At 42.2% G+C, this 14,433-nt stretch overlaps 1 protein-coding gene across 1 annotated transcript in view; it reads left to right on the top strand.

The window, feature by feature from the left end:
• LOC142748652 (estradiol 17 beta-dehydrogenase 5-like) overlaps window positions 1-14,428 on the top strand; it is a 30,890-nt gene extending 16,462 nt beyond the window's left edge. Inside the window, exon 10 of the mRNA XM_075855805.1 lies at window positions 14,348-14,428. Coding sequence (XP_075711920.1) covers window positions 14,348-14,387 — 40 coding nt within the window. The 3' untranslated portion in view covers window positions 14,388-14,428. The remainder of the gene's footprint in view (window positions 1-14,347) is intronic.
• The last annotated feature ends 5 nt before the right edge of the window (window positions 14,429-14,433 follow it).

The following is a 14,433-nucleotide window of genomic DNA, read 5'->3' as shown; positions in this document are numbered from 1 at the left end:
GCTTTTTCTGTTTACAAACATCCAAAAGGAGTGTCTTAGAGATGAGCGAACCGAACTTCACCGGGTTCGGCCGAACTCGTTTTGACCGAACCCGGCAAAATATGTTGCGGTACGCGACGTCAGGAGACAGTCACTGTCCAGGGTGCTGAAATAGTTAAACTGGTTCAGCACCCTGCACAGTGACTTACGATCACAATATACGTGAACGTGTAAAAAAAAAAAAGTTCTGACTTACCGATAAAACTCCCGGCTTCTTCCTCCAGTCTGACCTCCCGGGATGACAATTCAGTCCAAGTGACAGCTCCAGCCAATCACAGGCCAAGCACAGGCTGCAGCGGTCACATGGACTGCCGCGTCATCCAGGGAGGTGGGGCCGGATGTCAAGAGAGGCGCGTCTCCAAGGACGCGTCACCAAGGACGCGTCACCAAGGCAACGGCCGGGAAGTTCTCGGTAAGTACGAACTTCTTTTTTTTTTTTAAACAGGTAGCTCGATATGGTGATCGGAATTCACTGTCGAGGGTGCTGAAAGAGTTACTGCCGATCAGTTAACTCTTTCAGCACCCTGGACAGTGACTGACGTCGACTAGCCTCATCTCTATGATGGCGGCTGCGCGAAAATCACGCAGCCGCGCATCATACACGGATGACACACGGAGCTGTCAAGTGCCTTTTCCGCGTGCAAAACGTTGCGTTTTTTCCGCGCGCAAAACGCACACGCTCGTGTAAATGAGGCTTTAATGGTCAGTTTCTGAAGAATAATTCTGTTTCTCCCTCCTCTTCCCAGAAAATGTATCCAGCATCACCACTTGGTGTCCTTGGTGTTCTCCAGAAATATTGCAGAAAACTAGCAGCGTCCTCCGTGCAGTAATACTCCAGGATTTTTATTTTTATTTATGGAGAAGCATTTTCTGTTTTTTTTTGTGGAACTGCCGGGTTCAATAGGACGTGTTCTGCTGCCTTGCTGTGAACTCTCAGGTGGTTATCACACAGGGAAGCTTCACACAGCAGGCAGAATTTTACAGCAGATACAGGAGAGTGAATACAATAGATGCAGCAGAGTGGAGCTGGGCCAGGTCACTAGACGCCATGCTAGTTAGGCGAGATTCACACGAACGTGTGAGTTTTGCGCGCGCAAAAAACGCTGTGTTTTGCGCGCATTGCATTTCCGTGTCATAAGTGTTTGGTGCGTGGCTGCGTGAATTTCACGCATATGCCATCCTTATGACACGCGGTTTTGAGGTTTAGAAACTGCAATGAATGAGGTGTTTTTTATTTTTCCTTCATTTATTTAACAACTGTAGTGCGAATCACGCGCGACACGGAAGTGCGTCCGTGTGCCGTTTTCACGCACCCATTGACTTCAATGGGTGCGTGAAGCGTGAAAAACGCTCAAGTATAGGACATGTCGTGAGTTTTACGCAGCGGACACACGCTGCGTGAAAATCACGGACTGTCTGAACTGCCCCATTGAGTTACATAGGTCCGTGCGACGCGCGTGATTTTCACGAGCGTATCACGGACGTTAGATACGCTCGTGTAAATAAGGCCTGAAATCGACCTTACATTGCAATCCAGGTATACATCGGTATATTAATATATCAATATCTTCATTCTCCAGCGATCAGTTCAACATTTACATATTGGTTTGTTAGCAAAAACACATGGGAGCAAAGACACGCCCCCAAAAATAACGCAAAGAAAAAAGGAATCTTGTTATTTTACCATGCTTGCCGTATCTACTCCCCCAGTGTGAAGCAATTGTTCAATCCGATTAAGAAGAGAATTAAGCGATCGATATGAACTGACGAAAGTCGTCGCTTTATTTTGTAAAGACAACAGATAAAACCATCTTGTTCAGCTTAACCCCTTAGTGACCACCAGTACGCCTTTTCACGGAAGTCCTGCACGGGACACGGCTGTCTGATGACAGCCGGGCTCCTGCTCCAACAGTAGCGATCAAAGTTTACTTAGATCGCATCAGTTTAACCCCTTAAATGCTGCGGTTAATAGCAACCTTTTACGGAGGGAGGGGGCTCCCTCTGTCATCCATCAGAAACCCACAAATGCAATTGCGGGCCTCCGATGGGGTGCCATGGCAGCCGGGGGCCTAACAGAGGCCCCATAGGCTTGCCCTGGCTATATGCCTATTAGGCCGTGCCAATAGCTTGCCTGTCAGTTTTATACTGACAGGCAGTAACGCTTTGGTATACTAAGTACACCAAAGCATTATATCTGCGATCAAAAGATCACGTGGTGAAGTCCCCTAGTGGACTGAAAAAATAAGTAACTAATGTTAAATTAAAAATATTAATAAAAGTTACAGTAAAAAACAAACAAACAATGTTTCCATTAAAAAGTGGTTTATTTAGTAAAAGTATAAAAAAATAAATAAAAGTACAGATATATGGTATCGCCGAGACTGTACTGACTCAAACAATAAGGGTATGTGCACATGATAACTGCATTTACGTCTGAAATTACGGAGCTGTTTTCAGGAGAAAACAGCTCCTGAATTTCAGACGTAATTGCTCGTACTCGCGTTTTGCGGGGCGTCCATTACGGCCGTAATTTGGAGCTGTTCTTCATTGGATTCAATGAAAAACGGCTCCAATTACGTCCCAAGAAGTGCCCCGCATTTCTGAGCTTGGTGGTTTAAGTGGCTTGTGAACTAAGTGGAGTTCTAAAACCGGATTGTGTTGCTGTACTTCTGTATTGTGTTGCTGTATTTCTGTGTTTATTCGTTCCAGCTGAGCAGTTGACGAGGGGGAAGGGGTTAACTGGACACAGATTCGTTCCAGCTGAGCAGTTGACGAGGGGGAAGGGGTTAACTGGACACAGGTGGTATAAATTAGTCATCAGACCTCATTTTGAGCTTGCTCTTTCTGAGCTTGGTGGTTTAAGTGGCTTGTGAACTAAGTGGAGTTCTAAAACCGGATTGTGTTGCTGTACTTCTATTCGTTCCAGCTGAACAGCTGACGAGGGGGAAGGGGTTAACTGGACACAGGTGGTATAAATTAGTCAGCAGACCTCATTTTGAGCTTGCTCTTTCTGAGCTTGGTGGTTTAAGTGGCTTGTGAACTAAGTGGAGTTCTAAAACCGGAGTTGACAAGAGGAGTTGAAGCCCCAGTAAGTACTCTTCTTTTTCTTTGACAATTGTTCGCTGTTTTGGTGTAACTTGGATAATGGATAGCAAGATTGGAGGTTTTCTTCAGTGCACAGTTTGTCATATGTATACACGACTGGAGCCGGAGTTCCAGGGTGAATATCTCTGTGGCAGATGTGAGCATGTTGTTCACCTGGAAGCTCGTATTAGAGATCTGGAGGAGCAGAATGCAACACTGAGGAGGATAGACAATTTTGAGCGGAGCTTGCTGCTCACAGAGCATGCAGTTAGCGGGTTAGAACTGGAGGGTGAAGACATGGGTGAGCAGGATCAGGTAAGTAGCTGGGTTAATGTAGTTAGGGGCAGTAGAAAGGGGTCAAAGACAAGGAAGGCCGATCCGGTTTCTGGCATTCCAAGCAAAATTGCCAGGTTGGGTGATGATGCGAGGGTGTCAGTCTCAGAAAAGGCAGCCCTAGTGGATACTGATCTCCCTAACAGCCGGGAGAACAGCCCAGCTAGTAGTCGGCGGGATGGTAATGCAGGCAAGCCAAGACAATTGATAGTTGTAGGGGATTCTATAATCAGGAAGACGGATAGAATAATTTGTCGCCAAGACCGCCTCAACCGAATGGTTTGCTGTCTCCCTGGTGCCAGGGTTCGGCATGTGGTGGAACGGGTGGACAAATTGCTGGGAGGGGCTGGTGATGATCCAGCTGTCGTGGTCCATGTCGGTACCAACGACAGAATAAATGGTAGGTGGAGGAGCCTTAAGAATAATTTTAAAGAACTAGGCTACAAGCTGAAGGGAAGGACCTCCAAGGTTGTATTCTCAGGAATACTGCCTGTGCCATGCGCATCACAGGAAAGACAGCGGGAGCTCAGGGAGTTAAATGCATGGCTGAAGTCTTGGTGTAGAGGAGAAGGATTTGGGTTCCTAGAGCACTGGGCTGACTTTTCATTGGGGTACAAACTGTATTCTGCAGATGATTTGCACCTAAATGGAAGGGGGTCCGCTGTGCTGGGGGAGAGAATTCTAGCTGGGGTGGCGGAGTATTTAAACTAGGGCTGAGGAGGGAGGTCAATGTAGAAAAAAAAGGGGTAGCCAGGTTAGAGAGGGGTCAGACTATATTGGTGGGGGGAGAAACAGAATGTGGGGAGAGGACTAGACAACAAGATAAGGAGATCCTTTCGTTACAAAACATCAGTGTAAATAAAAAGGACCGATTAATGTCAAATCACATTTCTGATAATAAAAGTGAAAAACTGACAGGCAAGTTAAAGTGTATGTTCACAAATGCCAGAAGTCTAGCAAGCAAAATGGGGGAGCTGGAGGCCTTGATACTGGAAGAAAATATAGATATAGTTGGTGTTGCTGAAACATGGCTGGACTCTTCACATGACTGGGCTGTAAATCTACAGGGTTTTACACTTTTTCGTAAAGACAGGACAAATAGGAAAGGTGGTGGTGTATGTCTGTATGTGAGAAGTGATATGAAGGCGAGTGTGAAAGAGACAATAGTGGGTCAAGACTGTGAGGAGGTTGAAACCTTGTGGGTGGAACTAGAAAGGGAGGTAAACACTGAAAAAATTACTTTTGGTGTAATCTATAGACCCCCCAATATAACTGAGGAGATGGAAGGTCAGATATATAAACAGATGGAGCGGGCTGCACAGGCGGGTACTGTAGTGATAATGGGAGATTTTAATTTCCGGGATATTAATTGGTGTCATGGTTCGGCTTCAACTGCAAAGGGGAGACATTTCCTCAACCTGTTGCAGGAAAATTTTATGGGCCAGTTTGTGGAAGACCCGACTAGAGGTGAAGCTCTGTTGGATCTGGTCATTTCTAATAATGCAGATCTTGTTGGGAATGTCAATGTTCGTGAAAACCTCGGTAACAGTGATCATAATATAGTTACATTTTACCTATACTGTAAAAAACAAACGCAGGCTGGGAGGGCAAAAACATTTAATTTTAAGAAAGCCAATTTCCCCAGGATGAGGGCTGCAATTCAGGATATAGACTGGGAAGAACTAATGTCAAATAATGGAACAAATGATAAATGGGAGATTTTCAAATCTACTTTGAGTTATTATAGTGCAAAATTTATTCCTACAGGTAATAAGTATAAACGACTCAAATTAAACCCCACATGGCTTACACCTTCTGTGAAAGGGGCAATACATGACAAAAAAAGGGCATTTAAAAAATACAAATCTGAGGGTACAGCTGTAGCCTTTGTAAAATATAAAGAGCTTAATAAAATCTGTAAAAATGTAATAAAATTAGCAAAAATACAAAATGAAAGGCAGGTGGCCAAGGATAGTAAAACAAATCCTAAAAAATTCTTCAAGCATATAAATGCAAAAAAGCCAAGGTCTGAACATGTAGGATCCCTAGATAATGGTAATGGGGAGTTGATCACAGGGGATCAAGAGAAGGCAGAGTTACTAAATGGGTTCTTTAGCTCTGTATATACAACAGAAGAAAGAGCAGCTGATGTAGCCGGTGCCAGTGCTGTTAATATATCAGTTGATATACTGAATTGGATGAATGTAGAGATGGTCCAAGCTAAATTAAATAAAATAAATGTGCACAAGGCTCCGGGACCAGATGGGTTACACCCTAGAATTCTTAAAGAGCTTAGTTCAGTTATTTCTGTCCCCCTTTTCATAATATTCAGAGAATCTCTAGTGACTGGTATAGTGCCAAGGGACTGGCGCAGGGCAAATGTGGTGCCTATTTTCAAAAAGGGCTCTAGGTCTTCCCCGGGTAATTATAGACCAGTAAGCTTAACATCCATCGTGGGGAAAATGTTTGAGGGGCTATTGAGGGACTATATACAGGATTATGTGACAATAAATAGCATTATAAGTGACAGCCAGCACGGTTTTACTAAGGACAGAAGTTGTCAAACTAACCTAATCTGTTTTTATGAAGAGGTGAGCAGAAGTCTAGACAGAGGGGCCGCTGTGGATTTAATGTTTTTGGACTTTGCAAAGGCATTTGACACTGTCCCCCATAGACGCCTAATGGGTAAATTAAGGACTATAGGTTTAGAAAATATAGTTTGTAATTGGATTGAGAATTGGCTCAAGGACCGTATCCAGAGGGTTGTGGTCAATGATTCCTTCTCTGAATGGTCCCCGGTTATAAGTGGTGTACCCCAGGGTTCAGTGCTGGGACCACTATTATTCAACTTATTTATTAATGATATAGAGGAAGGGATTAATAGCACTATTTCTATTTTTGCAGATGACACCAAGCTATGTAATATAGTTCAGACTATGGAAGATGTTCATGAATTACAGGCAGATTTAAACAAACTAAGTGTTTGGGCGTCCACTTGGCAAATGAAGTTTAATGTAGATAAATGTAAAGTTATGCATCTGGGTACGAACAACCTGCAAGCATCATATGTCCTAGGGGGCGCTACACTGGCGGATTCACTTGTTGAGAAGGATCTGGGTGTACTTGTAAATCATAAACTCAATAACAGCATGCAGTGTCAATCAGCTGCTTCAAAGGCCAGCAGGATATTGTCGTGTATTAAAAGAGGCATGGACTCGCGGGACAGGGATGTAATAATGCCACTTTACAAAGCATTAGTGAGGCCTCATCTAGAATATGCAGTTCAGTTCTGGGCTCCAGTTCATAGAAAGGATGCCCTGGAGTTGGAAAAAATACAAAGAAGAGCAACGAAGCTAATAAGGGGCATGGAGAATTTAAGTTATGAGGAAAGATTGAAAGAATTAAACCTATTTAGCCTTGAAAAAAGACGACTAAGGGGGGACATGATTAACTTATATAAATATATTAATGGCACATACAAAAAATATGGTGAAATCCTGTTCCTTGTAAAACCCCCTCAAAAAACAAGGGGGCACTCCCTCCGTCTGGAGAAAAAAAGGTTCAAGCTGCAGAGGCGACAAGGCTTCTTTACAGTGAGAACTGTGAATCTATGGAATAGCCTACCGCAGGAGCTGGTCACAGCAGGGACAGTAGATGGCTTTAAAAAAGGGTTAGATAATTTCCTAGAACAAAAAAATATTAGCTCCTATGTGTAGAAATTTTTCCTTCCCTTTTCCCTTCCCTTGGTTGAACTTGATGGACATGTGTCTTTTTTCAGCCGTACTAACTATGTAACTATGTAACTATGTAACTATGTAATGTATATAAGTGCCCCGCATATAATGTATATAAGTGTCCTGCATATAATGTATATAAGTGTCCTGCATATAATGTATACAAGTGTCCTGCATATAATGTATATAAGTGTCCTGCATATAATGTATAGAAGTGCCCTGCATATAATGTATATAAGTGTCCTGCATATAATGTATATAAGTGTCCCGCATATAATGTATAGAAGTGTCCCGCATATAATGTATAGAAGTGTCCCGCATATAATGTATATAAGTGTCCTGCATATAATGTATATAAGTGTCCTGCATATAATGTATATAAGTGTCCCGCATATAATGTATATAAGTGTCCTGCATATAATGTATAGAAGTGTCCCGCATATAATGTATATAAGTGTCCCGCATATAATGTATAGAAGTGTCCCGCGTGTAATGTATATAAGTGTCCTGCATATAATGTATAGAGGTGTCCTGCATATAATGTATATAAGTGCCCTGCATATAATGTATATAAGTGCCCTGCATATAATGTATATAAGTGCCCTGCATATAATGTATATAAGTGTCCTGCATATAATGTATATAAGTGTCCTGCATATAATGTATATAAGTGTCCCGCATATAATGTATATAAGTGTCCTGCATATAATGTATATAAGTGTCCTGCATATAATGTATATAAGTGTCCTGCATATAATGTATATAAGTGTCCTGCATATAATGTATATAAGTGTCCCGCATATAATGTATATAAGTGTCCTGCATATAATGTATATAAGTGTCCTGCATATAATGTATATAAGTGTCCTGCATATAATGTATAGAAGTGTCCCGCATATAATGTATATAAGTGTCCCGCATATAATGTATAGAAGTGTCCCGCGTGTAATGTATAGAAGTGTCCCTCGTGTAATGTATAGAAGTGTCCCGCATATAATGTATATAAGTGTCCTGCATATAATGTATATAAGTGTCCTGCATATAATGTATATAAGTGCCCTGCATATAATGTATATAAGTGTCCTGCATATAATGTATATAAGTGTCCCGCATATAATGTATATAAGTGTCCCGCATATAATGTATAGAAGTGTCCCGCGTGTAATGTATATAAGTGTCCTGCATATAATGTATAGAGGTGTCCTGCATATAATGTATATAAGTGCCCTGCATATAATGTATATAAGTGCCCTGCATATAATGTATATAAGTGCCCTGCATATAATGTATATAAGTGTCCTGCATATAATGTATATAAGTGTCCTGCATATAATGTATAGAAGTGTCCCGCATATAATGTATATAAGTGTCCCGCATATAATGTATAGAAGTGTCCCGCGTGTAATGTATATAAGTGTCCTGCATATAATGTATAGAGGTGTCCTGCATATAATGTATATAAGTGCCCTGCATATAATGTATATAAGTGCCCTGCATATAATGTATATAAGTGCCCTGCATATAATGTATATAAGTGCCCTGCATATAATGTATATAAGTGTCCTGCATATAATGTATATAAGTGTCCTGCATATAATGTATATAAGTGTCCCGCATATAATGTATATAAGTGTCCTGCATATAATGTATATAAGTGTCCTGCATATAATGTATATAAGTGTCCTGCATATAATGTATATAAGTGTCCTGCATATAATGTATATAAGTGTCCTGCATATAGTGTATATAAGTGTCCCGCATATAATGTATATAAGTGTCCCGCATATAATGTATATAAGTGTCCCGCATATAATGTATAGAAGTGTCCTGCATATAATGTATATAAGTGTCCTGCATATAATGTATATAAGTGTCCTGCATATAATGTATATAAGTGTCCTGCATATAATGTATAGAAGTGTCCCGCATATAATGTATATAAGTGTCCCGCATATAATGTATAGAAGTGTCCCGCGTGTAATGTATAGAAGTGTCCCTCGTGTAATGTATAGAAGTGTCCCGCATATAATGTATATAAGTGTCCTGCATATAATGTATATAAGTGTCCTGCATATAATGTATATAAGTGCCCTGCATATAATGTATATAAGTGTCCTGCATATAATGTATATAAGTGTCCTGCATATAATGTATATAAGTGTCCCGCATATAATGTATATAAGTGTCCTGCATATAATGTATATAAGTGTCCTGCATATAATGTATATAAGTGTCCTGCATATAATGTATATAAGTGTCCTGCATATAATGTATATAAGTGTCCTGCATATAATGTATATAAGTGTCCTGCATATAATGTATATAAGTGTCCTGCATATAATGTATATAAGTGTCCTGCATATAATGTATATAAGTGTCCCGCATATAATGTATATAAGTGTCCTGCATATAATGTATATAAGTGTCCCGCATATAATGTATATAAGTGTCCTGCATATAATGTATATAAGTGTCCTGCATATAATGTATATAAGTGTCCTGCATATAATGTATATAAGTGTCCTGCATATAATGTATATAAGTGTCCCGCATGTAATGTATATAAGTGTCCCGCATATAATGTATATAAGTGTCCCGCATATAATGTATATAAGTGTCCCGCATATAATGTATATAAGTGTCCCGCATATAATGTATATAAGTGTCCCGCATATAATGTATATAAGTGTCCCGCATATAATGTATAGAAGTGTCCCGCATATAATGTATAGAAGTGTCCCGCATATAATGTATAGAAGTGTCCCGCATATAATGTATAGAAGTGTCCCGCATATAATGTATAGAAGTGTCCCGCATATAATGTATAGAAGTGTCCCGCATATAATGTATAGAAGTGTCCCGCATATAATGTATATAAGTGTCCCGCATATAATGTATAGAAGTGTCCCGCATATAATGTATAGAAGTGTCCCGCATATAATGTATAGAAGTGTCCCGCATATAATGTATAGAAGTGTCCCGCATATAATGTATAGAAGTGTCCCGCATATAATGTATAGAAGTGTCCCGCATATAATGTATATAAGTGTCCCGCATATAATGTATATAAGTGTCCCGCATATAATGTATATAAGTGTCCCGCATATAATGTATATAAGTGTCCCGCATATAATGTATATAAGTGTCCCGCATATAATGTATATAAGTGTCCCGCATATAATGTATATAAGTGTCCCGCATATAATGTATATAAGTGTCCCGCATATAATGTATATAAGTGTCCCGCATATAATGTATATAAGTGTCCTGCACGCCTTTTGACGAGGCTATTATTTTACGTGCCGTCTTTTGACAGCGACGCGTAAAATTTACAGGTCGTCGGCACAGTACGTCGGCAAACCCATTGAAATGAATGGGCAGATGTTTGCCGGCGTATTGGAGCCGTCTTTTCAGGCGTAAGTCGAGGCGTAAAACGCCTCCATTACGCCTGAAAATAGGTCGTGTGAACCCAGCCTTAAGGTAACATGTAATTTAAACCGAAAGGTGAACATCGGAACAACAAAACCCCACAAAAAACCATGGCAAAATTGCTATTTTTTTCCCATTGCCCCCCAAAAAATAAAAGTTAATCAATAAGTCCCATGTACCCCAAAAAAGTACCAATGAAAAGTATGTCTGGTCCCTCAAAACACAAGCCCACATATCACTACACTGACGGAAATATAAAAAAGTTACGGCTCTTCGAATGCGACGATGGCGGAATCGCTGGTTACTTTTTCTGTTCCCCCCCCAAAAAAAGTTAATAAAACTTAATCAAAAAATGATATGTACCCTAAAATGGTGCCAATAAATAATACAACTAATCCCACAAAAAAAAGTCCTCATACAGCTGTGTCGACGTAAAAATAAAAATAGTTATAGCTCTTTAAATGCGACAATGGAAAAGCAAAAACAAATTGATTGGTCATTAAGGCCTAAAATAGGCTGGTCACTAAGGGGTTATAAATGGAAGGTCTTCATCATAGAATGTTTTAAAAAAACTAAAAACCTGTTAAGTACCGCCCACCTGGCACCAGGGCCAATCACAGCATTTCAAAATCTGATATTAGTAATTATAACAAAATATTGAGATCATGTCTGTAATTAAAGGGGTTGTCCAGGCAGGGGGCAGTTTTTCATACTGATGACCCATCCACAGGATAGTATCATTATGAGACTAGACATGGACTGCGCATCATGGGCCGCGCATCATGGACCGCGCATCATGGACCGCTCATCATGGACCGCGCATCCTGGACCGCGCATCCTGGACCGCGCATCCTGGACCGCGCATCATGGACCGCACAGCCACTATATACTTTGATCTATAGCCGCTAGGCTATAAGCCACTTGCCACTTCATGGCGACCTCTCAAAAAGTGGGTCCCTACTCTACCGGTTGCAGCACTGCATGGCTGTCGCTGCCACTGCAACAACACTCCTGCAGAGGGAGCAACCCAGAGGGCCAAAAGCACCCATGCTGCCAGCCCACACCAAGCCGCCTTGTCTTTGAGTCATATCCCGCCACAAGTGCAGCGCCACAGCAACAGACACCACCCCACAGCACCACAACATGTGAACAGATTGAACAAGCTCCCCCCATGCGCCCCTAGTGGCCACTGAGAGCACAGGCCAGCACAGAAACACTTAGGAGGTCAATCCCTAATTAAAATGACCTGGGCCATATATGTGGAGTGCTGGTACCAAGTAAAACAAAAAACCTGAGGAGGATAGACTGTATAATAATATCAGTATGAGACTAGACACGGACGCACATCCACTAGTAATACATTGATCTATAGCTGCTAGGCAAAAATGTAGAAAAAGAGGTGGCCGTGAAGTGGCTAATACAATATGATCAAAATGTTAACAAAGAGCCTCATGTTCATGTTTATAAATTTTGCCCAGCCGCGATAGATCAAAGTATATAGTGGATGTGCGGCCCATGATGTGCGGCCCCTGATGTGCGGCCCCTGATGTGTGGCCCATGATGTGCGGCCCCTGATGTGTGGCCCCTGATGTGCGGCCCATGATGTGCGGTCCCTGATGTGCGGCCCATGATGTGCGGTCCCTGATGTGCGGCCCATGATGTGCGGTCCCTGATGTGCGGCCCCTGATGTGCGGTCCATGTCTAGTCTCATACTGATATTATTATACAGTGTATCCCCCTCATATATTTTGTTTTTCTTGGCACCAGCGCTCCACACATTTGGCCCAGCTGATTTTAATTTAGGAACGACCTTATAAGTGTTTCTGCTCTGGGTTGTGCTCTCAGTTGGCCACTAGGGGCGCATGGTAAGGTGATCTTATACAATCTGTGCACATGCTATGGGGTGGTATCTGTTGCTGTAGTGCTGCACTTGTGGGGGGACGTGGCATGGCCTGATAGCATGGTTGCTTTGGGCCCCTGGGTTGCTCCCTCTGCAGGAGCGTTGCTGCAGTGACTGTGGCCGCCATGCGGTGCTGCAACCGATCGAGTAGGGACCCACTTTAACCCCTTCCCTCCGCAGCCATTTTTTACATTTTCACTTTTGTTTTTTCGTCCCCATCTTCCAATAGCCGTAACGTTTTTATTTTTCCCTCAATATTGCCGTATGATGGCTTGTTTTTTGCGGGACGAGTTGTAGATTTTCACAGCCCCATTTATTATACCATATAATGTAGTGGGAAACGAGAAAAAAAAAATGTGGGGTGGAATAGGAAAAAAAACTGCGATTTTCCTCAGTCTTTTGCGTGGTTTTTGTTTTTACGGCGTTCACCGTGCAATAAAAACGGCATGTTAACTTTGTTCTGCGGGTCAATACGATTACAGCGATACCAAATTTATATAGTTTTCTTTGTTTTACTACTTTTACAAGGAAAAAAATGATTGTTAAAAATAACATTTTGTGTTTTGTCGCCACATTCTAAGAGCCAGAATTTTTTTTTTCCGTCGATTTTAGTGGTATGAGGGCTTATTTTTTAGCGGGGCGAGCTGTAGTTTATATTCCATTTTGGGGTACATGAGACTTTTTGAGAACTTTTTATTTCATGTTTTGTAGGAGATGACGGGCCCAAAAAACAGCAATTCTCATGTTTATTTTTTACTTTCTACGGCGTTCACCGTGAGGACCAAATAATGATATACTGTAAGGGTATGTTCACACGGCCTATTTACGGACGTAATTCGGGCGTTTTTGCCCCGAAATACGTCTGAAAATAGCGCCTCAATAGCGCTGACAAACATCTGCCTATTGAAAGCAATGGGCAGACGTTTGTCTGTTCACACGAGGCGTATATTTACGCGCCGCTGTCAAATGACGGCGCGTAAATAGACGCCCGCGTAGAAGAAGTGACCTGTCACTTCTTTGGCCGTAATTGACGCGGCGTTCAAGCGCCTGCACATGCCGGTACGGCTGAAATTACGGGGATGTTTTCAGGCTGAAACATCCCCGTAATTTCAGCCGTTACGGACCCCCGCCGTGTGAACATACCCTAACAGTTAAGAATTTTACGGACGCGTCGAGACCAGTTATGTTAGCTTTTTATTTTTTTTACATTGTGCTTGAGGGAAAATGGGAAAAGTTGCAGTATATTGTGATTCTGACAGGCTTCTATGAAGCCCTGCCGGAGGAGTACAAAGATGGCGGACCTGGGGGCCTACATCAGGCTGCCAGGCCATCCAACGGCACCCCCCAATCTTGCAACGTTACAGTGGGCCGCCCCCCGGTTTTTAGTCATTTAAACGCCATGGTCGCTATTGACACTCGTTACCCAGACGTGTCGACTGTAACACACAGCCGACGCACTCGCTCTATGGAGTGGGCTCAGCCTGTGAGCCCGCGTCATACCCCTCCCCCACCCACCCGGCATGCGACGTATAAATGCGGTGGATGTCGGGAAGTGGTTAAAGAGGTCGCTGTGAAGTGGCTTGTAAACCTTTTGATCCAAATCTTAACAAAGAACCCCGTGTTCATGTTTATAAATCTTGCCCAGCCGCGATAGATCAAAGTATATAGTGGATGTGCAGTCCATGCCTAGTTTCTCACAAAGTTACATCCACCGCATCAGTCATTAGTATATGATTGGCGGCCGTCCGACCCGAATATCATGGTCCTGTAAAACTGATCTGATCAGCTTCTATAGTCCAAGAACAGAATTGTCGGAATTATATTGCAGGACGTTATCCTGGTATCAGCTGGTACGGGCCCAATATTGATCCAGGATATCTGGCCGCAGAGAGAGCAGTTTTCTCGGAGAGCTGA

The sequence above is a fragment of the Rhinoderma darwinii genome, chromosome 3, assembly GCF_050947455.1.
Source record: "Rhinoderma darwinii isolate aRhiDar2 chromosome 3, aRhiDar2.hap1, whole genome shotgun sequence".
In the NCBI taxonomy this organism is placed as follows: Eukaryota; Metazoa; Chordata; class Amphibia; order Anura; family Rhinodermatidae; genus Rhinoderma; species Rhinoderma darwinii.
This window is presented reverse-complemented; position numbering and strand designations above follow the sequence as displayed.